A 26013-nucleotide genomic window follows, 5' to 3' on the forward strand; every position below is an offset into this window, starting at 1 on the left:
AACAAAGAGAATCACAGAACAGGAGACTAGGAGTATGGACGATCTGATTCAAGTCCCTCTCCTCAGGGAGGCAATTGAGGTTTAACTTGAGAGCGCCTGGGTTCTAGTCCTGGTTCCGAATTTGATTTGGTCAAGTGTCTTCTCTAATTCCCAGTATTCTCAAGCTGGCTTTGTAAACTGTACCATGAAATTCAAATAGGAGGTCTGATAATTATTATTCTCTTACAGTTGGGAAAACTGAGGCCACAGTGGGTCACCACTAGCCCAAGGTACCATCACCACATTGGAACTCAGGGCTTCCCTCCGACGGCCTTACAGGAACTCCAACTCCCTGAACAGAGCACTGTCCCATTATACAAACAGCTGCTCCCTTTCCTCTGGCTTTGGGCGCAGTTTGACATCACAGAAGGACTGCCTTGCCTCACCCCGCCCCTTCAGAAGCCCTGCCCCCTGCCCGGCTCCGCCTCGCTCGGCGTTCGTCAAGCCCCGCCTCCAGAGCGCGCCCCCGCGCGGGTGGCCCCTGGAGCGCCCAGCGCGGCCTCTCTTCCGGCCCCGCCCCCCCAGCTGCCATGACAACGAGTCTGCGCCCCGCGCTCAGCTGCTTCTCCGGCGGGACCCAGGCTGGACCGCGGGCCCCGGCCTGGGGGCCACTGCTGCCACCGCCGCCGCCACCTCGTCTCCTCCCCGTCCCCGCCCAGCCCCAGGTCTCCCCGCCTCACTAAGGCCGGTGGCCGGGGTCACTCCCCGCCGCCCCTCCCCGCACGGATGCCGAAGGTGAAGGCGCTGCAGTGCGCCCTGGCGCTGGAGATCAGCTCAGTGAGTACCGGTAGCGCCTCCCACCCTCGGGCATTGGCTCAGGGACTCCCTCAGGTCACCTCCGAGAGCCCAGAATCACCCCCAAACCACCTTCACCCTCCGAATCATCCCTAGGGAGCTTCGACCCCACGCCCCCTCGGTCCTGCCACACCTCGCACTCATGAGCGCCCTTCCACTCCGGCCACGCAGAAGCCTGACTCCTGCTCCGCTACACTGGCTTCAACCCGACTTCCAGCTTGCGCGCTTTCAGATCGTTCCCAAAGCACTTCAGAGTTCCTTTCCTTGCTCCTAACTTTCCAGTGAGAGAGAGTGTATGTGCGCGGCGCGGGAGCTTTGTTTTCATTCTTCTTCTGGGCTCCAGTTCTCTTAGAGAATTGTTGTCCCCGCCTTTCCCAAATATGGGGGTGGGGGTCTCATTTCCTCCTGAATCCCTGCAAGCACACCACTTCGGACCAGTTTCAAACCCCGCATTAATGAAGGGGCCTTTCTTTATTCTATCTTCAAAGGGGAATCTTCACACCCAACAACTGAATTGCGTCATTGCGCTAAGTACCTTGCCTTCCCTCCCAGGGCCTTCCAGGAAAAACCCAACTCCTCAGAGATCACTTCAGGCCCCTCCCGTCCCCAGACCCTTCCGACTTTGTGCCAGCCATTGTAAGAAAGGCCCAGTCAACTTTATGAGGGAAGCTCTTCCTTCCCCAAACTTACAGCCCCACCCCTGCACTTTCCAGACTTGCTCAAGAGGATGTTTTCCTCCCTCCTCCTGTGGAAGTCCAGCTGGGGCAGAGACCCCACTCATCCAGTGAAGGAGCTGGACCTCTCCATGCTAGGAGAAAACTCTATCCCCCTTGTTGATCTCAGAATACTTCCAAGGGTTTTAAACTTCTTCCCCTGCATTCTTTAGAGAACCCTCTCATTCTCCTGTTCAGAGGAATACTCCAGCTTGTCTTTTTCTTGTTTAGTCCTGCAGGCACACACCTGTACGGAGTTTGGAACCAAAATTCACCATTCGGTCTCTTTTCACTCCTTATTCTCTAAGTTTTCTTATATATGTTGTCTTCTCTTTGATCTCCTAGCAAAACTTGGGTGTTGAGGGTGCTTAAATATTTACCATTACTCTCCTGGGTGCTGCAGCCAGGAGCCCTCTGCATTTCCTTCCTGTGCACCCTGCTGGCCAGGCTCCACTTAACCCGTGCTTGCAGCATCCCGCCTTTCCTGGCTGGCCTTCCTCACGTTAGAATGAGGTTGCTGCAGCAGGGAACTTAAACCCCTCGGGAAGTCACAGGACTGTTTTAGGTCTTTTGTTAGGTCTTAAAGAAGGGAAGTGTGGGTGGGGCAGAGTGTGAGGCAGTGGTGGTGAAGTAGAAATTTTCTTGGTCTCTCCCTTTACCTTCAAGCCTGCAGAGATTTTTCTCGGAAACTCCGTAGCCCTAGCTTTACTTGTTTTCCTCCCAAACCTGCCATTTTTGACAACTTTTTGTAAAGTAAAATTAGTTTAGCAAGAAGAATGCACGAAGCTTTCTCGACCTCCTCTGAAGGAGTTTAGTGAAACTCCTTCAGAGTTTAGCCTTAATAGGTTTTGTTACTGGCTTCTTCCTTCTCCTGCCAACTAATGGTGTTTAGCAGTCTGGTGAGTGCAGCTGCCTGACTGGCTGGCTGCGGCTTCTCTAACGTTGCCAATACAAACTTTCTAAGAGGAAGAGTACTCTGTTGTAACTGATTACTGCTTGAAGGAGTCGGAGGAATAGCTACATTCCTCCTGAGTATTAGTTGTATTGCAGAAAGTGAATGACTCTGTAATTCACTGTATAATGGAGCTTTGTTACTCATCAGAGCTAAAGAAAACTATGCAGGTGGAAATAATATTTTTCCCCAACAAACATTTAAGTCACAGAATTTTATAGTTCCGAGAAATCTTAGATGGAAATCATTGAATTCAATCCCTTTTTACAGCCAAGAAAATCGATGCTTAGCATGGCTATTATTTGTCTAGGATTGCACAAGTATTTAGAAGCAGATCTGCAAAATGTTCCTGAAACAACAAAAGCCTTTTAAAATGGCTCTGATGCTCAGAAGGAGCAAACAAACAATGCCCCCGCCCCCTCCAAAAAGAAAACCCCACTAGCAAACATACAAATTAAACATGTTTGATTGATTGATTAATTTGGCTTTGATTGAATAGAAAGGTTATATGACCCTAGATATTTTTAACATCTTCATTTTGATTTTAGTTTTTTCTTGTCTATTTCCTTTTACATTTACATGGTTCAAGTTCAAGACTGTATAAAATGATATACTCAGAGAAGTGTTGCTTTCAGGCTCAAAACTATTTCCCACCTATAGTCATCTGCTTTAAGTAACCATTTTCACTGATTTTGATATAAACAGATACACAAACTCTCTGTCACATACCACACAACATATATATGTAGATATATAGATATATGTGTCTGTTTTTATGAAATAGGTAGCATATAAACCATTTTGCATCTCGCTTTTCTTCGTTCAGTATGTCCTGGAGATCACTCTGTATCTATTAAAACTGGCATCTTTCTCCCCAACTTTTTAAATGAGATTTTTCAAACATACAGAGTACTTAGAAGAATAGTTCAATGAATACTGACCTATAACCCATGACCATGTTCATTAATTTGGTTTATCTCTATGTGTGTGTATGTTTATGTATAAATTTTTTTTTTGCTAAAAATTGAAAGAAAATTGACATAATGATACTCCACCTGTGAGTACTGCAGCGTGTGTCTTCTAAAGATAAGGATATTAGCTGGGCATGATGACAGGTGCCTGTAGTTCCAGCTACTCGGGGGACTGAGGCAGGAGGATTGCTTCAGCCCAGGAGTTTGAGGCTGTAGTGTGCTGTGAGCACACCTGTGAATAGCCCTGCACTTCAGCCTGGGCGACACAGTGAGACCCTGTCTCTGAAATAAGTAAATAAATACAATTTAAAAATAAGGAGATTGTTCCATATAACCCCAATACCATTATTACACCTAAGATAATTGATGAGAAATTCTTAATACTTAGTTCATATTCAAGTGTTTCTGGTTGTCCCAAACATGGATTCCGTAGTTAACTTTTTCAAACCAGGATCCAGTTAAGGTTTATATGTTGCCTTTAATCATTTGATTGATAAGTCTTTGTAGTTCATTTTAATATAGAGCAGTTCTGTTTTTTTTATTTTTTTTATTTTTTTTTTATTCCCACTATGTTCCCTTTTTTTCCTCAGTTGGTTTTGATCAATTCATACACTCATGTCACCATCACCCAGATCAAGATTTAGAACACTTCCATCACCCCTCGCAATTCCCTTGTTCCCCTTTAAGGTCCATTCCAGACAGAATTGCTTTCCAGAGAGAAATAAGTATATGAGGTGATGGAAATGTTAATTAGCTTGAATTAATCATTTCACAGTGTGTATACATGTAGCAAAACATCCCTTTGTACAGTGTAAATGTATGTAAATTTTGACAAAAAAGAAGGGATAAATATGTTGTAGTATACACATACAATAGAATACTACTCCACAATTCAAAGGAACTACTGATAGGACCAACAACATGGATGAATCTCAAGAACATGCTGAGCAAAAGAAGTCAGATACTAAATATCACACACTATGTGGCTCCAATGTGAAGTTTAAGTACTGGCAAACTAATCTATAGTGATAGAAATCAGAATAGTGTACACACACACACCCTCACACACATACCTACTACATTTTCTTCATTCATTCATTCACTGATGAACATTTAGGTTGCTTCCATATCATCAGTATGGTGAATAATGCTGCAATGAATATGAGAGTGTGGATCTCTTCCGTATACTGATTTCCTCTGGATACATACCCAGAAGTGAGATTGCTGGATTATATGGTAGTTTAATTATTTGAGGAAATTTTTCTTTTTTAAAATTATTTGAGGAAATATACTTTTTATTATGGCTCTTCTAATTTACATTTCTACCAATGGTGTACAAGGGTTCCCCTTTCTCCACATTCTTTCCAACACTTAACAATTTTTTGGCTTTATTATAGTAGTCGTTCTAACATGTGCGAGGGGATATCTTATTATAGTTTTGATTTGCATTTCCCTGATGGTTAGAGATGGTGAGCAACTTTTCATACACCTGTTGTCCGTTTGAGATACCTAGTCAGTCCTCTTGCCCATTTTTAAAATTAGGTTTTTTGTTTTCTTGCTATTGAGTTGTTTGGGTCCTTACATATTTTGGATATTAACCTCTTATCAGATTTTCTCCCATTGTGTATGTTTTCTTTACTGTTGGTTGTTTTCTTTGCTGTGCAGAAGCTTTTTAGTCTGATGCTATCCATTCTCTTGTTGATGGTGGTTTGGCTTGTTTCCAGGTTATGGTTGTTATTGGATAATACTACTATGAATATTCATTCTTGTAAAAATCTTTTTGTGGCCATTACCTTTTGAAGATACTTGACTCAGATATAGAATAGTTCATGTTGTATTATTGCCTGATTTTTTCTTCTTTTTGTGGTGACATTCAGTGTTTTCCCAATTTTTATAAACTGGAAACTAGGTGTTATCTCTAGTTACCTGTTGAAAGTGTGCAATCTTATTCTTCTCTACCCCTTCCATGCTTATTTTTTTGCTGAAATTTTGTGTTAGTGGTAATCTCATCTGTGTTATACTTAAGTAATATGAAAGTAAAAACAGAGAAAGGTTTGGATGTGTAACACAACATTTTATGTTGCCCAACAGAGCCATATGACATGAGAGAAAATATATTGCTAAGAGGAAAGTGTGACTTTTCTCAATGAATCTTTGGAGAATGATATGGTATGCTAAGTAACTTGTTTTTAAAGAGCATCAAAAGAATTATATTTTCCATCACTTACACTTTAAATCTTTAAAACATTTTATCTTTGATGGGAAGAAGTATTATTGCTGCTTTATCTCTTCTTTTTATATTGAATATTTCAATTTATATGAGCTTATTTGGGAAAATAGAAGGAAGATATTGGAGGTAAAGTAATAGTGTCAATTTGGGATTGCATGTAATTCTCACTTCATCTCATTACCTAACTCAAACTAATCATAGCATTGTGGCAGACAGATGTGGGTTCTTTCAGTCACTACTCACCTGAGCATTTATCTTTGTGATCCTTATCCAGGTTCCTGTGGAGTAGTGTCTCAGTCACAGTTAAGCCATAGTTGGTAGTAAATTTTGCTGGAATATAGACTTTAAAAAATTTTAACTATAAAATAGTTCAAATTAGTAGAAAAAAATATACTGAATCCTTTGATACCCCACCCCTCATTTAACAAATGATACATTTTACATGTTTGCTGCAGATTTTTGTTTTTAAGAAATATAATGTTGCATGTAGTTGAGGCCTCCTCTGTACCTTTTACCTCTTCCTGACCATGTTTTCCTCACTACCTTCCTTAGGATAACTAATATCCTGAAGTTGTACTGTATTCTATTTGTTCAGATTTTTGTACTTATTATTAAGTATTTGTGTATGTCTGTGTATAACCTATGCTGTAGTTTTGTTTTTAAATTTTGCACAAATAGTATCTTACTTGTATGTATCCTTCTGCAGCCTGCTTTTTCTGATTCACTGTTTTGGAGATTTTTCAGTGTTGATTCTTGCAGGTTTAATTCATTTCCTTCGTCATTATAAAACAGTATATGTTTATATTAACAGTGATGTAATTTTTGTTCCTCTCAATGGACTTTTTATTAAATACTAGTAGTTAATGCTTTTTATTATTCAAAACAATGTTTCAATGAATATATTTGCACGTATTTCCTAGTATCATTGTGTCTGTGATTCTCAGGGGTGTATTGTGTGCCCTAGGGAGCATTTTAGAAATTGACCGGACTACTTTTGTTTGTCACAGTGGTTGGGGAGTCCTGTGATATTAATTGTTCGGTATCCTGCATGACTTGAATGTCACATTGAATATGTAGATGAAAAACTTGTTTATAATTACTAGAGATTAATAACGTAATAGCAATTGATAATTATCTTTTTTATTTATAAACACAAAGTCTTTTTAAAAGGTTTTTAAAACGCATTTTACAGTAATGCAATTGCCATGTAAATTGAGGAAACAGTACACTTTGGTTTGACACTCTGCTAAGCTTACTTTTTTTGGAAAATCATGGCACCAATGGCAATGCTGCTTGTGGTGTTCGAGTTGCTAGTATGGGACATTTATCATCCCACATTTGAAACTGCCCATTTCACATAGATTATGTGTATAGGTGCAAATACATCTTCCAGTTTAGTCTTGCCCAAGCATTTACATGTTAGAAATATGTATTTTCTTATAAAGTATTTCTGTATTTTTTCAAACTTTAATTAGGACATTGGTTTATTGTTTAGTTACATGTATAGGTAAGTTGAAAATATTTGTGTAAAAGGATGATTTTGGGTCTTATAGAATGGTGACCCAGTGCTCTAGGGAGTAGATCTAGAAATGGAACTATTGAGTCTCAGGGTATCCGGTTAGTTTTCTAGGACTGTCATAACAAATTATCACAAATGTGGTTGCTTAAAACAACAGAAATTTATTCCCTCACATTTCTGGAGGCCAGAGTACAAAATAAAAGTGTCAGCAGAACAGTGCTCCTTTCAAAAGCTCTGGGGGAGAATCTTTCCTTGCCTCTTCCAGTTTTTGATGGTTCCAGGCATTCCTTGGATTGTGGCTGCTTAACTCCAATCTCGGATCCTAGAGGTTTCCTTTTCTGTGACTACCAATATCCTTTGTCCTTTAAAAGTGTAGTCTTTTGTTTTCTTCTTCTTGTTAAATATATTTTGGATACTAAACCTCTATTGGTTTTATGTAATAGAATTTTCAAAGATCGTCTAGTTGAAGTTTATATTTTACTTTGTTTTTGCTCTTTTTAGTACTGCATGTTTTTCATTTTCTAATTTTTTTGTTTCTGGTAAACAAAGAATGCTATTGATTTTTAAAATGATTATTTTACTTGACAAACTTGTATATATTTATTGTGTTATTGATTTTTAAAATTAAGTTTTTATGGAACTATAGCATATATTCATAAAGTACACAAATCATAAATGTGTAATCACCAATAATTAGAATATTATCAGAACCCCAGATCACTCCATTGGGCTGTCTCCCTCCCAGCCACTTCACCTACCCCATTCCTTTCCCAAAGGTAACCACATCTTGACTTCTATCATAATGTATTTTGAAGTTTTGAAATCTAGCTATATCTAATCTATTTTGTATGGTATGAACTCTTTTATGTCTAACTAATTTGTGAGAGTTTATCCTTGTGGTTTTTGAGGCAATGGCCCTTTTTTCCCTTCTTAAATGAGTATACCACTATTTATTCATTCTATTGTTGATGGACATTCTTGTTGTTTCTAGTTTGGGGATATTACAAATTGTGCTCCTAGGGGCATTCTTGTTTATATCTTTGTTGCTTGCACATTTTTTATTTTAATTTTGAATGCAACATTAAGTAACATGAAATAACATATTATTTCAATAGTTACTTGTATCTTTTATGTGGAAAATCATGTTGTTTGAAAATAGACAGTTTTGACTTCCGCAGTACAATCCTTTGTCTGTCTTTTTTTTTTTTTTTTTTTTTTTTTTTTTTGCCTTGTCTTTATGTTGATGGCTAGAATTCCTAGTATAGTGTTTAATGTTAGGGATAACAAAGTAGGTATCTTTATCTTTTTTTCTGATTTTAAATTATGCTTCTGAAATTTCACCAGTATTAGATCAAATCCTATGAAATTGCTGATAATGGGCCTTTTTTTTTGACATAAAAAAACCTCAGCCATTTCAAATGTAGTTCAACCTAATAGAATATTGGCTGTAGGGTTTTCATTTATTGAGTTAATAAAGTTGCCTTCTATTCTAATTTTTAAAAATCCCAAATGTTGAGTTGTTTTGGATTTTTTTTTCAGTCCAGTGAAATTATTATATAATATTGTTTTCACAGTCTATAAAAACAATGATACTTTTTGATGTTGAACTATTCCCATTCCTGTGATAAATTCTTTTAAGTCAGGATGCACATTTTTTACTCTATTTTGCTGGATTTGATTGGCTAATTTTTTATTTAGGACCTTTTATTTGTATTTGTAGAGAGATTTTAGCTTTATGAGTCAAATACTTTTTTTCACTTATTTTTAAAACATTTATTTTGAAATATTTCAGACATATAGGAAGTTACAGAGTAACATTTAATGAACACCTGTGTACCCATCTGGGTGAAGTGTCCTGTAAATCTCTGCCTAGTATAATCCCTTTTTCCTTCTTCTTTTTGGCTAATCGGTATCCTGAATTTTGTATTTACCATTCCTCTGCAATTTGCAATATTTTTTCTCATTGTAATGTCTGCCTTTAAGACACTTGATTTGCTTCCAGTTGCTATTTAACTGGCATCTCAAAGGTATTGATAATGTTTTGAAATCATTTGGCTCTAAATATTTTATAATTTTTATTATGATTTCTACTTTAGCTTATGAATTATCTAGGATTTGTTTTAATTCCAAGATGCATAAGATTTATGTGTGTGTAACACTCTCCCATACTCATACTCTCCCCCCTACATATACACATACATACCCACACATATACATATATATTATCTTTTATTGTGGTATTTTAATTAATTGTATTGGGGTCAGGTATTAGGGTTCTCCAGAAAAACAGAACCAATAGGATATACTATTTAGTTATTTAATAGGGAATTTATTATGGGGATTGGCTCACTTGATTATAACGGCTTTGTAGTCCCATGATGTGCTGCCTGCAAGCTGTCTGCAAACTGCAGAACCAGAGAAGCTTGGTGATGTAATTCAATCTGAGTACAAAGACCTGAGAACCAGGTGTAAGTCTTGGAGTCTGAAGGGTTGAGAACCTGCAGTTCTGTTATCCAAGGGCAGGAAAAGATGGATGTCCGAGCTCAAGGAGAGAGAAAACATTTGCCCTTAATCTGCCCTTTTGTTCTATCCTTGCTCTTCACAGATGGTATAATACCTGCCCACATTGGTGAGGATGGTCTTTTTTACTCAGTGTGCTGATTCAAATACTAATCTCTTATGGAATAATCCTCACAGACACACCAAGAAATAATGTTTACCAGCTACTTGCGTATCCCTTAACCTGGTGAAGTAGATACATAAAATTAACTATCATAGCTAGTGAACAAGGTCTGTATGATATTATTTTTGTTATTTCCTTTGTGTCCTGATACTTATCCAGTTGTTGTGAATGCTCTCTACTTACTTAATATATAATCTCATTTGTTGGATATACAGCTCTGTCTGTCATTATCACATCAATCTTACTTATTCTGAAATTCAATTCCATATTAAATTTTTTGTCTGTATAATCTACCCGTTTGTAATGGAGATATATTAAATTCATCACTATGATTATGTATTTTCACTTTATCCTTGATGTATTTCAGTACACTGTGATGTACAGAGCTGTGGATTTATTTGTTTATTCTGTTTTGCACTGGGTGTATGCTTTCCACTTGAGAATTTAATTTAAGGTTTTCTTTAGTTCTGGAAAATTCTCAGCTATAATATTTTTGAGTATTGTTTTTCTGCTCTCTCCTGTCTTACTTTCTGGCAGTACTGTTAGATATGTATTGGAGCTTTTATTCTCAATGTTTCTTAAGAGCTTTATTTATTATTCTTTAAATTTATCAGGCAGCCCTTGAACCAGAATAGGCTCAGAGAGGTTCCTAAATGCTTTTTTTTAAACCTTAAAAAAACTTCTTGTTTTTAGAGAATTCTTCAATATTAAATTTGTACTTAATAATTTAAAATTTATCTCGTCTACTGGGATTTTTAACTTAATCGACTAAATTTTCCAAAATTCTCATTTAGTCTTTTTAAATATCTGCCAATTTTCATTTTTACCAGTGTTAATTTCACAATATTTTAGTCTTTTTTCTTTTACTAGATGAAGGATCCTAAATACTGCTTTTAAAATTGTTTTTTGATTGTGCAAATTAATTAATTTTCATTTGAAGTGATTTTATTTCCTCATTGTCAATTTTGTTGGTTTTCTTAGTGCTTGGGATGACATTGAAATCGTAAATCAATTTTGGGAGAGTTGAGATCTTCACAATATTGAGTTCATGAACCTATTAATGGTATATTTTTCCATTTATTTAGGACTTTAGTTTCTTTCAGTGATGTTTGTAGTTTTTGGTATTCATGTCTTATACCTATTTTGTTAAATTTATACTTAAGTAGCTCATGTTTTTAATTTTTAATTTTTTTAATTTTTATTTATTTTCGTATTTTGTGGAGATGAGGTCTTGCTATGTTGCCCAGGTTAGTCTTGAACTTCTGGCTTCAAATGATCTTTCTCCCTCAGCTTCCCAAAGTGCTGAGATTACAGGCATGAGCCACTGTGCCTGGCCAGAAGTTCATGTTTTTTTGATGCCACTATAATGGTATTTTTAAAAATTTTATTTCTAGTGTATAGAAATAAAATGGAGTTTTATATATTGCCTTTATATTTTGTGACTTTGCTAAATTTCCCTATTTTTTCTAGTAGCATATTTTGTAATAGGTCATAACTATGATGTTTGAAAATACATTGTTTTACCTCTTCCTTTTCAACCTTATGCCTTTTCTTTCATTTCCAAATATCTTTTTCTTGTCCTTCTGCACTGGCTGGAACCTATAGTGCATTGTGGTATAGAAGTGTTGAGAGTGGACATTCTTAACTTTTTGCTGATATTAGGGGCAATTATTCAGTCTTTCAGTGTCAAGTATGTTTGATATCAGATTTAGGCTTTTGCATAGATATTCTTTTTCAGTTGAGGAAATTTCCTTCTGAGTTTGCTGAGAACATTTATTATGAATGAGGCTTAAATTTTGTCAAATGCTTTTTTTCCAAACAGAAAATGAATTAAAAGAATTTTGAAGATTTAATGCTATAATATACCTTTTAGAAGTGATTTAATAAGCCTGGTGCAGTGGCACATGCCTGTAATCCCAGTGCTTTGTGAGGCCAAGGTGGGAGGATCACTTGAGCTTAGGAGTTTGAGACCAGTCTGGGCAACATAGTGAGACTCCATCTCTTTAAAAAAAAAAAAATTAGGCAGGCATGGTGGCACCTGCTTGTAGTCTTAGCCACTTGGGAGGTTGAGGTGAGAGGATTGCTAGAGTCCAGGAGTTTGAGGCTGCAGTGACCTATGATCATGCCATTCATTGCATTCTAGCCTGGGCAACAGAGAAAGGCCTCATGTTTTTAAAAAAGTGACATAATTACATCCCACAAATTTTGATATATTGTGTTTTCATTTTTATTAAGCTGGAAGTTTTTTCTAATTTGTCTTATAATTTCTTCCTTGACCTATGAGTGGTTTAGGACCCTATTATTTAATTTCCAAATACTTAGGGTTTTTTTTTTTTAAATTTTCCCATTATTGATTTCTAGTTTAATTTCATTGTGGTTAGATAATATACTCTGCGTGATTTAAAAAAAATATTTATGTCCTTTTATGTTGGTTGAGACTTGTTTTATTACTCACAGTATCATCTATCTTGGTGAATGTTTTTGTGTGCCCTTGGAAAAAAATATGTGTATCCTTCTGTTATTGGATGAAGTACTCTGTAAATGTCATTTTGGTCAAATTAGTAAATATTGCTTATATCTTCTATATCTTTAATGATTACTTGACTGCTCATTTTTGTCAGTTATTGAAAGGGAAGTATTGGAATTCAAATGTGTAACTTTTTGCTTTATTTACATTGATACTGTATAATTAGATGCTATTATATTTAATTTTATGTCTTCTCAGTAAGTCAAACTTTTAATCAATAGGAAATGTTCCACTTTATCCTTGGTGATTTTTCTCTTTCTGAAGTCTACTTTATGTCATATTAACATAACTACCCCAGCTTTTATGATTAGTAATTGGATGATAGATCTTTTCCCTCATTTCACTTTTATCCTTAGTCTTTATCTTTTTGAAGTCGCAATATTATCCACATGCCATTAAATTTTTTTTTTTTTTTTTGATGTGGAGTTTCGCACTGTCACCCAGGCTGGCGTGGAGTGGTGCAATCTTGGCTCACTGTGACCACCGCCTCCTGACTTCAAGCAATTCTACTGCCTCAGCCTCCCAAGTAGCTAGGATTACAGGTGCCTGCCACCATGCCCAGTTAATTTTTTGTATTTTTTTTTTTTTTTTTTTGAGGCGGAGTCTTGCTCTGTCGCCCAGGCTGGAGTGCAGTGGCACTATCTCGGCTCACTGCAAGCTCCGCCTCCTGGGTTCACGCCATTCTCCTGCCTCAGCCTCCCGAGTAGCAGGGACTACAGGCGCCTGCCACCACGCCCGGCTAATTTTTTTGTATTTTTAGTAGAGATGGGGTTTCACCGTGTTAGCCAGGTTGGTCTCGATCTCCTGACCTCGTGATCCACCCATCTCGGCCTCCCAAAGTGCTGGAATTACAGGCTTGAGCCACCGCGCCCGGCCAATTTTTTGTATTTTTAGTAGAGATGGGTTTTCACTATGTTGGCCAGGCTGGTCTTGAACTCCGAACCTCATGATCCACCTGCCTCATCTTCCCAAAGTGGTGGGATTACAGGTGTGAGCCACCATACCTGACTGAAATGTTCCTTTTTAAAGCGTACAATTTAGTAAATTTTAGTATATTCACAAAGTTGTGCAAAAATCATTACTAATTTCAGAACATTTTCATCACCATATAAAGAAACCTTGTATCTGTTAGTAGTCATTCCCTATTCTCCCTCTCCCACCGGCCCCTGGATCTAATTTCTGTATCTGTAGATTTGCCTATACTGGACATTTCTATAAGTGGAATCAAACAGTATGTGGCCTTTTGTGTCTTACTTTTTTTTACTTAGCATAATGCTTTTAAGGTTCAACCCTGTTGTAGCATGTATCAGTACTTTATTTCTTTTTATGGTGAATAATATTTCATTGTATGGACATACCATATTTGGCCTATTAATCAGTTTGTTAGAGTAGACAACCAGAAATGAGCAGGAAGGGTTGCCCCTGGGAAAATCAGTCCTGGATACTCTGCCCACTGACAGTCAGCAAAAAAGACAGCAAAAAAGATTGGCTACACCTGGCCTTGTGCTTTTAACACTTTTCTTCACTTAACATAATGCTTTTAAGGTTCATCCATGTTGTAGCATGTAATAGTACTTTATTTCTGTTTATGGCCAATAAAATAGTTGGATCATAGTTTTGAATCCATTCTGCCATTCTACCTTTTGGTTGGAGTGTTTAGTCAATTTATCTTTAATGTAACCATAGATTAGATTTACTTGAATCATTTTGTCATCTGTTTTCTGTGACTATTTTGTCTATTCCTCCATTATGGCTTTTTTTGTGTTGTTTATTTTTTAGTGTACCACTTACATTTTCTTTTTTTTTTTTCTAGCTGTATTTTAAAGAAAGTTACTTTCTTAGTGCTTGTCTGGGGTTTACAATTAGCATCCTAATTTATAATCTAGTATGGATTAATACTAACGTATTTTCACTGTTACATAAAACCTTTCCTTCTATTTTGTTCTATTCTCCCTCCCTTTATATTATTCTCATACAAATTACATTTTTATAAATATAAGTTTATACATTTTATAAACAATCATAAAACCAGCACAGTTTTATAATTGTTGCTTTCTGTAATTGTCTTTGAAATAAAATAGGAGAAATGAGTGAGAAATGCATTTATACTGTTTTTATATTTACTCTATATAGTTTCATTTACTGGTGCTCTTTTTTTAATGTGGATATGAGCCTATGTCTAGTATCCTTTCATTTCAACCTGAAAGATTCTCTTTAAGTATTTTTGATAGGGAAGTTCTGCTAGTGATGAACTATCTCAGTTTTTGTTTATTTGGGAATTACTTAGTTTTATTTACTTTTTGAAAGAAAACTTTTGTGGGTATTGAATTATTGTTTGAAAGTTTTCTTCTGTCAGCACTTTGAGTCAGTTATCACTCTTCCTACTGGCTTCATGTTTCTGATGAGAAATCAGCCGTTAATCTTACTGAAGATTATTGCTGCCTGCTGAATCACTTCTCTCTTGTTGTTTTCAAGATTCTCTCTTCTTGAGAGTTCATTGGATTCTCTTTTTTTCATTTTGTTTTTCTTTTTTTTTGAGATGGAGTCTTGCTCTGTTGCCCAGGCTGGAGTGCAGTGGTGCAGTCTCATCTCACTGCCACCTCTGCCTCCCAGGTTCAAGCGATTCTCCTGCCTCAGCCTCTTGAGTAGCTGGGATTACAGGAATGTGCCACCATGCCCAGCTAATTTTTGTGTTTTTAGTAGAGATGGGGTTTTGCCATGTTGGCAAAGCTGGTCTCGAACTCCTGACCTCAAGAGATCCGCCCATGTGGGCCTCCCAAAGTGCTGGGATTCCAGGCGTGAGCCACCATGCCCGGATGGATTCTCTTCTTTTGAAAGTTTATTAGGTGCACAGGTTGGATTTCTTTGATCTTTTAAAAACTTTAAAATTTTTTTCTGTAGAGAGAGGATCTCACTATGTTGCCCAGGCTGGTCTTGAATTCCTGGCCTCAAGTTATCCTCCCTTGATTTCTTTTATCTTGTTTGATTTTTTGATTGGTTTTCTTTAAAGATCAGAAGATTTCATACATCATTTCTTGTGATATCCTTTCTGAGGCTCCCATTATATTTATTTTACTGTGCTTGGTGGTATCCCACAGGTCTTAAACTCTGTTCATTTTTCCTTCTGTTAATCAGACTAGATAATCTTAATTGACATATTTTCAGGTTCCCTTATTCTTTCTTCTGACAGCTCATATCTCCTCTTGAACTTCTCTAGTGAATTTTTAATTTAATTTTGGCACTTTTTTAACTCTAGAATTTTTATTTGGTTCTGTTAAAAATTTTTATCTTTTTGCTGATATTTCTTATTTGATGAGACAGCATTGCCATACTTTCATTTAGATCATTAGGTAAGATTTCCTTTAGTTCTTTGTTTTATTTATAATAGATTTCAGATCTTTGTTTAGTAAGCCCAACTTCTGGGCTTCCTCAGGGACAGTTTTTATTGACTGCTCTTTTTTCTTTTCTTCCCCCTCCCCCTTGTATGGGCTGTGCTTCCTATTTCTTTGCATGTTGTAATTTTTGTTGAAAATTGGACTTTTTAAATTATGTGGGACTGTGTAAATCAGAGCTCCCTCCCTTTCTCCTGAGTTTGTTGTCTGGTATTATTGTTTTTTGTTTAATTAATTTCCTGAACTAACTCTGTAAAATCTGTAATCTTTGTCATGTGTAGCCACTGACAGCTTTGCTCAGTTAACTTTATGGTCTCCTAAAGATTGGCCTTCTATTTCCTTAAATGTTTGAACCAAGAGGTCTTTCAGCCATTGTCAAGGTTCTCTGTGTATGTCCTGGGGTATGCTTTCTGTGCCCTGGCAGCCATTTACAACTCTGCCTTAGCCTTCACTTCCAACTTTCTCAAAGCCTCAAGGTCAACCAGAGATGAAGGGTTATGGCTTTCTCAGGTCATTTCTGGGCACATGAACAGCTTTGCACATGTGTATGCGCTTCTGAATTGCCAAGTCTATGTCATAGCTTGTCAAGGTGATTTAAGTCAACCACCCATCTGATTTCCTTTAACTTCCCTTTTCTGGCTTTCTTTTTGGAGAGCTTCTGGGTGTTCTTTTAAGAGACAGCAGAATTTGTAGAATTGTAGGTGAAAAAAACAAGTAATGCCTTCTTGCATATGTTACAAATTGGATAGAGATTCAGCAGTTTCCAGTGAGGATAATTAGAGCAGTACTGTCCAGAAAAAAATGTAAGAGCCTCGAATTTGAGCCAAGTATATAAAGTTAAATATCCTAATAGCTACATTTAAAAAGGTTAAAGTAGTAGGCCAGGTGTGGTGGCTCACGCCTGTAATCCCAGCACTTTGGGAGGCCAAGGCAGGCATATCACAGGTTAGGAGATCAAGACCATCCTGGCTAACACAGTGAAATCCTGTCTCCACTAAAAATACAAAAAATTAGCCAGGTGTGGTGGCAGGCGCCTTTAGTCCCAGTTACTCTGGAGGCTGAGGCAGGAGAATGGCGTGAACCCGGGAGGTGGAGCTTGCAGTGAGCCGAGATCACACCACTGTACTCCAGCCTGGGCAACAGAGTGAGACTCTGTCTCAAAAAAAAACAAAAAAATTGAAGAAGTAGTCAAAAGTAATAATATATTTTATTTAAATCAATGTATTCAAAATATCATTTCAACACGCAATTAATATAACAGTTATTAATGAAATATTTTACAGATTTTTTTACTGAGTCTTAAAAATCCATTTGTATTTTATACTTACAGCCCATTTTAAGTTAGACTAGCTGTATCTCTGGGCGTAATTGGCTAGTGCCTACCATTTTGGACAGCGCAGATTTAGAGGGAATCTTAAGATGGTTTTAGTTTTAATGAGGCAAAGCAAGAAATGAACCTTATGGACAGAATGAGATTTGCTAAGGACCCTTATTTTAATGATCAATTGGGAATATATTAGAGCAAAAGTGGAACATAGGGTAACAGGGAGATGGAGTCAAATAGCTAGCAGAGAAGATAATTAGTATATACAAAAGGATGTGAAGTTCATTTATTCAATGTAATAGTGTGGTAAGATGGCAGATGATATGGTTTTTAATCTAATAATTATGATAGTATTAATGAATGTTCTGTCAAGCACTGCTGTAAGCACTTTGAATATATTAACTTATTTAATCTTATGACTCATTTACTTTGTGACCTTAAGTTAGTAGATCACTTTAACTTTCCTGGGGCTCTGTTTGTTTCACATATAAAAAACTCAAAGCTGGACTAGATAACCTCTATGCTTTTTCTTAATATTGAAAGTCTGTATCTTTGGATACAATGATGATGATAAGAAAATTTCTGTCCTCAGGAAATTTATGATCAAGAGGTGATATGTACCCACTTAATTAAAATGAATGTACACAATAATTTGTACCATAATTACAAAATGCTACAGAAATTTAAGACCTACTTACTTGCATATAGTAAGTTCATAATAAATGTTTGAATTAGGTTGAATCGAATAATGGTGAATCAAGAGAAGTTTTGTGTAGGAGATATTCATTGATATATGTCTTGGCAGGTGGTAGGAATAAATGAGGAGGAGATGGAATGGAGTAGTAAGGAGTTACTGCTCCTTACATTATATTATATTATGTTACATTATACAGATGATGAAAGAACATGAGTCAAGAAAAGAGAACAATAAAAAATGTACTTTGAATGTGTTGTTGGGAGTGTTGGGTAACATTATATTGGACTCAAATCTTAGAGAGCCTTTAATATTCTGCTAAGGGTGTAGTTGATCACTGGCAATAGAATATGGTAGGTACTGGAGAGACTGTGCTATGTGTTATTTAATAACCACACATTTTATGCCTATATTTTCTGTCAAGCACAATGAGAATAGTTAAGTACAATTTAATATGTAAAAAGTACTTTATTGGCTAGAAACTTTCAATTTATTAGCTTTGAAACTTTGTCATATTGCTTTTGATGAAGGTATCTGTGAACTGCGATTTTGGGTGCTAGAAGTCAGATTTGTGGTTTTTATCGGTGTTTTTTTTATTCTCTAATGTTTTATTTCTGCTGAGTGTTAATCTTGTGATTAAATAATACTGAGTAACTTTATGTCAGCATTCAGCATAAAGTGGGAGCCTCAGGCTGACTGTTTAAAACTATTAGTGTCTGTCCCAAGAGCTAGTACATAGAACTTCAAATGTGGCACAAGTAACCAAATGTAAAATCATAGTTTTCTCAGAGGGATGGAAGTTATAAAAGCATTTCATTTAAATCTGTAAACACTAGTCTCTCTCTGTCCCTCTCTCTCTCTCTCTCTCTCTCTCTCTCTCTCTCTATTTGTGAGTATTTTTTATTAGGTTAGCAGACTAATGTTTTTATGTAATATTGACAATAAGTTATTTTAGTAGGATAGTTCAGGGAATTTATAAAGCAGTTACATCCATTTTATCTAATTTCTTTCAGGTAACTTGCCCAGGAGTCGTGCTTAAAGACAAAGAGGACATCTATCTTAGCATCTGTGTGTTTGGCCAATACAAAAAGACACAATGTGTCCCAGCCACTTTTCCACTGGTCTTCAATGCCAGAATGGTGTTTGAAAAGGTGAGTTCAAATATCGGATCAATCAGATCAAGTATTAACAAACAAAAAAATCAAAGTGGTTCCAATTTTTGAATAAAAGCCCATAACAGAAAGTATTACTGCTGACTGTGTGCTTTGGTTTAATTCAAAAGGATATTTGTAACTGAAGTCTGGAAGCTTGAAAATTTGCATTAAATATGCATTGAATCACTTGCCTTTTTTTCTTTGATTAGCTTATTCCTAAAATTGATTTAGTGGACTTTATGTAACATAGAATCTTGATTTCTAAATAATGATTTTCATAAAAAGAGAGCAAAGTCATTAATAGATGCGAATATATCAGCTGGGCGCGGTGGCTCATGCCTGTAATCCCAGCACTTTGGGAGGCCGATGCTGGTGGATCATCTGAGGTCAGGAATTTGAGACCAGCCTGGTCAAAATGGTGAAACCCTGTCTCTACTAAAAATACGAAAAATAGCTGTATGTGGTGGTGCATGCCTATAATCCCAGTTACTCAGGGGCCTGAGGCAGGAAAATTGCTTGAATCTGGGAGGTGGAGGTTGCAGTAAGAGGAGATTGCACCATTGCACTCCAGCCTGGGTGACAGAGTAAGACTCCATCTAAAAAACAAAGAATATACAGTATTTTACTTATGACTGTTTCTTGGTACTTCCTTCTATAAGTCTTTTTTTTCCCCTAAAACTGCTGCTTTTGGTTAATTATTACCAATTGTGTTTCTTACTTTTTAATTTCCTTCTTTCTCGTCTTCTTTCCTTTCTTCTCACCTTCCTTTCTTCCCTTATTCCTTCTTTCTTCTTTTTCTCCAGAACCTACTCTATTCCGTGAACTTTTCTAGGCACTGAGGACATATGGTAAACAAGGCAAAATCCTCCCCTCTGGGAGCTTTCATTGTAATGGGGGAAACAGACAATAACCAAATAAATACGTGAATAATTTTAGATAGTGATAAGTGCATGAAGAGGGTAATGGGCGGGTACAGGGATTTGGGGGATTGTCTATTGTAAAAGGTGGTCAGAGAAGGCAATAGCATTTAAGCTGAGCCTGAATTATGAAATTATATCACTCTTATTTGAAGGTCTAGGAGAAGAGCATTCTAAGTAGAGGAATAACAAATATAAAGACTTGTTGTTGAGAATAATCTTGATGCATTGGAGGAACACCAAGAAGGCCTAGTATGATCATGGTAACAGGAGGAAGAATACTAGCAGAGGAAGTTGGAGACGGAGGCAGCGCAAGCTGTAAAGTTTATTTGTAGAATATTTTGTAGTGATGGGAAGCAGAGAGGAACTGACAGTTCTCAATAATGTCAAAAGTTTCTGTGATTGTGAAAGGAATGATATTTTGGGAATGAGGGGAGAAAAAAATATTCATACATATCTTCCTTCCTGCCTCTCCCTGTATCTTCTCACTGTAGGTGTTCCCGGAAGCAGTAGATCCTGGAGATGTGGTTACACAGCTTGAATGTAAGTTTTTTAACTTTTAAATTCCTGATTCTAAGACATTTTAGGATTTATTATCCTTATGATCTTTAATCTTGGGTTAAATAAAAGTTTAAAAGGGGTTAGTAGAACTTAAAAAATCTTGAGCTGAGACTTTTTAATACTTTTTAGAATTTCAGAATATTCCTGGAAATAATAAAAGATGTATATGCTGCAGAGAGGCTGAGAATTACTTCTTTTTTTGTGTGTTTGGTTTATGGAAAACTGAGACTTATTTAAACTTTTTATTGATTAAGACGATATGGGGTGTTTGTGATATAATGATAGAGATTCATGTTACGTGAGATTTTGCCCTGCAAACAGAAATATGTCTTCAACCTCAGTGTATTTCAAGTCAAGAGAGTGAATAAGATCAAAGTAATGATAGCTTAAAATATATGCTTTTGCACTTTACATTGTATTCATTACGTTAATAAATTATTTGAAAAATACATTTTTCCAAGGCTCTACGTAACAAGTAAATTCTTCAGAGTACTCAGAATCAACTATAAAAAGATACAACTATTTGTGAGAGCAGCAGTGCAAGAGTGTACACTTCTTAAGCTCTGGGTGTTAAATGAAAAGCTCTGTTAATTTATCTTTGTAATTAGAAAGGGCTCTGGGATCACCAGATTGATGTAATGTATAACTGTGGCTCAAAAGGCCAGTAAAATTGAGCATAATCATTATTAACTTTCCTTTCCATTTGGCCTCCCCTGCTGGTCCCATTGCAACTCTAGCAATGTAGAAACATGTAGCCTGGAACATGCAAGAATCTGGGTATATAGGGAGGAAAACTCTGGCCCATTGTCTATCTCATGGAGCTTATAGTTTAGTGACTCTTCTCCCAATAACTCTTTATGGCCAATGTCAGTATCTTATTTATTTTGTATAGCTGTTCTAGCCCTTGGTATTATATTTTCCACTGCAGTAGACTAGCTAGGTGGCAGTTTGGTGCTAATGGATATATGAATTTTAATGTTTACTGAACATCTTGTTCAGTATCTGGGAAACTGTGTATCTTTAAAAAAAGTGAAGATAAACATTTCTCTCATTTTGAAATTCTTCTGTTAAAAAATAATGCCTTTTTTATCCCATTTGATTTGAAATTTTAAGGTTATAAGAAGTGTACTTAGTGTTTATTATTTTTTGGAAATTTTCTTTCTTTGATTTCCCTGATTTTTTTTTTTCCTTGGGCTCTCTTCCCAACTACTAGTATTCTACTTTTTCATATCCTTTTTAAATTCATCTTTCTCTGCCCTATCTTCAAATATTAATATTCCACTGGCTTTCTTCTCTGATCTCTTTTTATACTTTGTTTATGGTGTCTCCTTATATAATACTCTCCAAAGACTTGGCTTCATGTATTAGCTATCCTCTGATTACTTCCATGTTAGTCTTTATCCTTGACCTCTCTAATGTGCTTTGAGCTCTTTTGTCTTTTACTCCTCCCTTACTATACCATTTTGCAATCTTTTTTGGTTCCTTAATTTAAAAAAAAATGGATGAGTTTATAATACCAACACTAAAAGTGGAGAGAATAGAATGTGATGAAATCCTGTGTATCTGTCACCCAGCTTCAATAATTTTTGGCATTTTGCCAATCTTATTACATGTTCACTCTGCCACCTGAAGAGCATTGCTGGAATATTTAAAAGCAAATCCTATGCATTATGTCATTTCACCATAAATACTTTGGTATGACCTCTAACAGATAAGGGCTTTAAAAAATATAGAACTGCCATGCTGGTATCACACCTAACAAAATCAGTAATTTCTTAATAAAATCAAACAGTCATAATTCACATATCCCTAGTTATCCCCAAAGTGTCTTTCTGCAATTGATTTGTTAAAATCAGGTGTGGTTCACACACCATATATGTTGATTTCTCTCTCTTTTCCTGTAGTAGTGTCCTACACTTTTTTTTGTTTTTAATACTATGGGTTTGTTAGAAAAACTAGGTCATTTAGAATGTCATATAGTTCGGGTTTGGCTGATTGCTTCCTTAAAATGTTGCTTAGATTGTTTATTACTTGTTTTATAAACTGATAATTAGACATAGAGGTTTGATTAGATTCTGGCTTATTTTGTTACTTTAGCAAGAAATCTTCATAGTTGGTGCTGTATACTTAATGGCATTATGCCAAGTTGCATAAAATATCTGATTGTTTTACATTTAGTCATGCTAAGAATGATAATTTGGCTCCAGACAGCATCAGCCTGATTCCTCCATTATAAGGCGCCTCATCAGCTTTTCATGTAATAGCTGTAGTATCCCTTGAGATCTATTTTTTCCTTACGGGTTGCACATTACTATTTTTCTAATATTGTCATTCTTTTGTATTTATTAGCTAGAATTTTTCTATAAGAGAAATTTTCCTAATCAGCAATTTTGTTACTTTGAAATATAGTTCCTAGAGGAAAGGCTGGGCAAATCCTTCATTCCCTGCTTCCCTTACTTTATTTAACAGCTTTAGTGAGGTATAATTTATATGTCATAAAATTCGCCCATTGTAACTATAGTTAAAATGATTTCTAGAAGATTTATACAATTGTGTATCATCATCATTTTCCAATTTAGAATGTCTCTACCACCCCAAAAAGTTCCTGATGCCTATTTGCAGTCAGTCCCTATGCCCACCTCCCAGTCCCCAGAAACCAATGTATTTTCTGTCTCTCTATATTTGCCTTTTCTAAAAATTTCATCTGAAGAGTTATATAATATATAGTCTTTTTTCTCTGGTTTCTTTTCATTTAGAGTAATGTTTATCAGAATCATTCATGTTGTTCCACATCCAAGTAATTCATTCCTTTTTATTGCTGAATAGTATTCTGTTGTATGGAATGTTTCCCTTCCACATTGACTATTTGATGGACATTTGGACTGTTTTCAGTTTTGGGCAATTATTAATCATGTTGGTATGAATATGTGGATATGTGCTGGGTTGTATGCTAAGTATATGTTTAGAATTTTAGGAAACTGTCAACCTGTCTTCCAAATTACTGTACCGTTCTACATTCCCGCCAACAATGTATGAATGTTTCAATTTCTCAACATCATCCTCAAGATTTGATATTGTCAGTCTTTTGGATGGTGTGTAACAGTAGCTTATTGTATTTTTCATTTGCAATTTAATAGTGACTAATGATTTTGAACATATTTACATGAGCTTATTAGCTATTCATTTTTTCTTGGAAAATTCTTATTCAAATCTTTTGCCCAGTTTTGCAATGGGTTGTCTTTGTACTGAGTTGTAAGTTTTTTTTTAAAAAAATTCTAAATATAAATCCTTTATCAGATATATGATTTGTAAATACTTTTCCCAGTCTGTGGTTTGTCTTTTTATTCTCTCAATAGTGTCTTTTGAAAACTGAAAGTTATTAAGTCTAATTTATCAATTTTTAAAATGGTTTTGCTGTCATGTCTATGAAATATTTGCCTAACCCAAGGTCACAAACATTTTCTCCTGTCTTTTCTTCTAGATGTTTTATATTTTTATCTCTTGCCTTTAGGCCTATCATATAGTTTGAGTTACATTTTATGTATGGGGTGAGGTAAGGGTATAGTTTTTTTGTTTGTTTTTGGTGGATGGCTATCCAGTTGTCTCAGCATCATTTGTTGATACGACTGTCCTTTTCCTCATTTAATCATCTTTGCACCTTTGTTGAAAACCAATTGACTGTAAATGTGGGAGTTTACTTCTGGACTGTCTAGTCTGTTCCACACATCTGTATGTCTATCCTTATGTCAGTACCACTGTCTTTAACTTTATGGTAAGTTTTGAAGTTATATTGTGTAAGTTCTTCAACTTTGTTTTGACTATTTCTGGGTCCTCTGCATATCATATAAATTTGAGTCAGCTTGTCAGTTTCAACATAAAAGCTGGCTTGGAACTACATAAGAAGAATGTTGAATAGGAACAGTGTTGACAGAAATAGTGTTGAATTTAGAGATGAATTTAGGGGAGAACTGCTTTCTTAAACCTATTAAATCTCTGATCTATGAACTTGGTATGTCTTTTCTTTTTTTTTTTTTTTTTTTTTTTTAGATCTTTAATTTCTCTCAACAATGTTTTAGAGTTTTTAGTATACAGTATGCATTTCTTTTGTTGGATTTATTTCCAAGTATTTTATTATTTTTTATGCTATTATGAATAGAATTGTTTCATTAATTTTATTTTTAAATTCTTGTATGCTGTATTTTAGAAATAAAATAGATTTTATATATCTTGAACTCTGCACCTGCTAAACATTTTTTAGTTCAGGTAGGTTTTTTATTGTTGTTGTTATAGGTTAATTTTTATATTCAGAATTATATGATCTGAGAATAATGGCAGTTTTACTTTTTTCTTTCCAATCTGTGTACCTTTACTTTCGTTTCTCCTCTTCTTCCTCTTCCTCTCCCTCTTCTTCTTCGTCTTCCTCCTCCCTCTCTTGTTCCCTCTCTTCCTCCTCCTGCTCTTCTTCTTCCTCCACTGGCTTGGACCTTCAGTACAGTGTTGACTAGAAGTGGTAAACATAGACTCTTGCCTTGTTTCTGATGTTAGGGGAAAAATACTCAGTCTTCCATAAAATGTGAGGTTGGCTGTGGTTTTTCTTGTAAGAGAGATATCCTTTATCAGAAGATTCTCTATGATTTATATAAGATAAAGAGATCTAATCTGGGCTATTTGAGAGGTTTTATCATGAGTGGGTATTGGATTTTGTCAAGTACATTCTTCCATGTCAAGGTAATCATGTGTTTTTTCCCTTCATTCTGTTAATGTGGTTTATTACATTAATTGATTTTCCAGTGTTAAACAGACATGTCATTTCTGGGATAAATTGTACTTGGTCATAGTATATAGTCCTTTTACATTTTCCCAGAATCGGTTTTATTTTCCCAGAATCAAAATATTAGCAAACTAATAAAATATAAATTCTTGTATATTTTCCCAGAATCAGAATATTAGTTTGCTAATATTTTGTTAATGATTTTTTTGTGTCTCTTTATAAGGACTATTGGTCTGTAGTTTTATAATTTCATTTTCTTGCTTTGTTATCCAGGTAATACTGGCCTCATATGATAGATTGAGAAATTCTCTGTTACCTGGAAGAGCTCATTTAGAATTGGAATTATTTTATCTTTAAATATTTGTTTCAATTTATCAGCAAAGCCATTTGGGCCTGGGCTTTTCTTTGTGGGAAGGTTTTAACTTACTGTATCAAATTCCTGTTATATGTTTATTTCTTTTTGAGTTAGCTCTGATATTTGTGTCTTCCTAGGTATTTGTCTTTCATCTAAGATGTCTACCTTGTTTGCATAAGGTTGTTCATCTTTTCCCCTTAGGATCCTTCTAATTTCTGCAAGATTAGTAGCAATGTTCTCTTTTTCATTGATTTTGGCAATTTGTGTTTTCTGTCTTTTTTCTTGGATGGTTAGCCTAAAAGTTTATCAGTTTGATATTTTTGAAGAAACAATTTCTTTGTTTCAATGATTTTTGTCTATTCTTTTTTTCTGTTCTATTTCATTGATTTTCATTTTGATCTTTGTATTTCTTCCTT

At 35.7% G+C, this 26013-nt stretch overlaps 1 protein-coding gene across 7 annotated transcripts in view; it reads left to right on the forward strand.

The window, feature by feature from the left end:
- The first annotated feature begins 540 nt into the window (after positions 1–540).
- The window catches only part of SPATA6 (spermatogenesis associated 6), a 215564-nt gene continuing 190091 nt past the window's right edge, over positions 541–26013 (forward strand). For 3 of the 7 annotated variants that reach the window (XR_005242090.2, XM_007978823.3, XM_007978824.3), the window contains exons 1-3: positions 544–816; positions 18853–18990; positions 20405–20453. Coding sequence is in view for 5 of the 7 variants with exons in the window: in XM_007978823.3 (XP_007977014.1) it covers positions 766–816; positions 18853–18990; positions 20405–20453 (238 nt within the window). In the remaining 2 variants the exon portion in view is untranslated. Of the gene's footprint in view, positions 817–18852; positions 18991–20404; positions 20454–26013 lie in introns of all 7 variants that reach the window. The other 4 variants (XR_005242091.2, XM_073007319.1, XM_007978825.3 and 1 more) reach the window with 3 other exon arrangements.

The sequence above is a fragment of the Chlorocebus sabaeus genome, chromosome 20 (assembly GCF_047675955.1).
Source record: "Chlorocebus sabaeus isolate Y175 chromosome 20, mChlSab1.0.hap1, whole genome shotgun sequence".
Classification (NCBI taxonomy): Eukaryota; Metazoa; Chordata; class Mammalia; order Primates; family Cercopithecidae; genus Chlorocebus; species Chlorocebus sabaeus.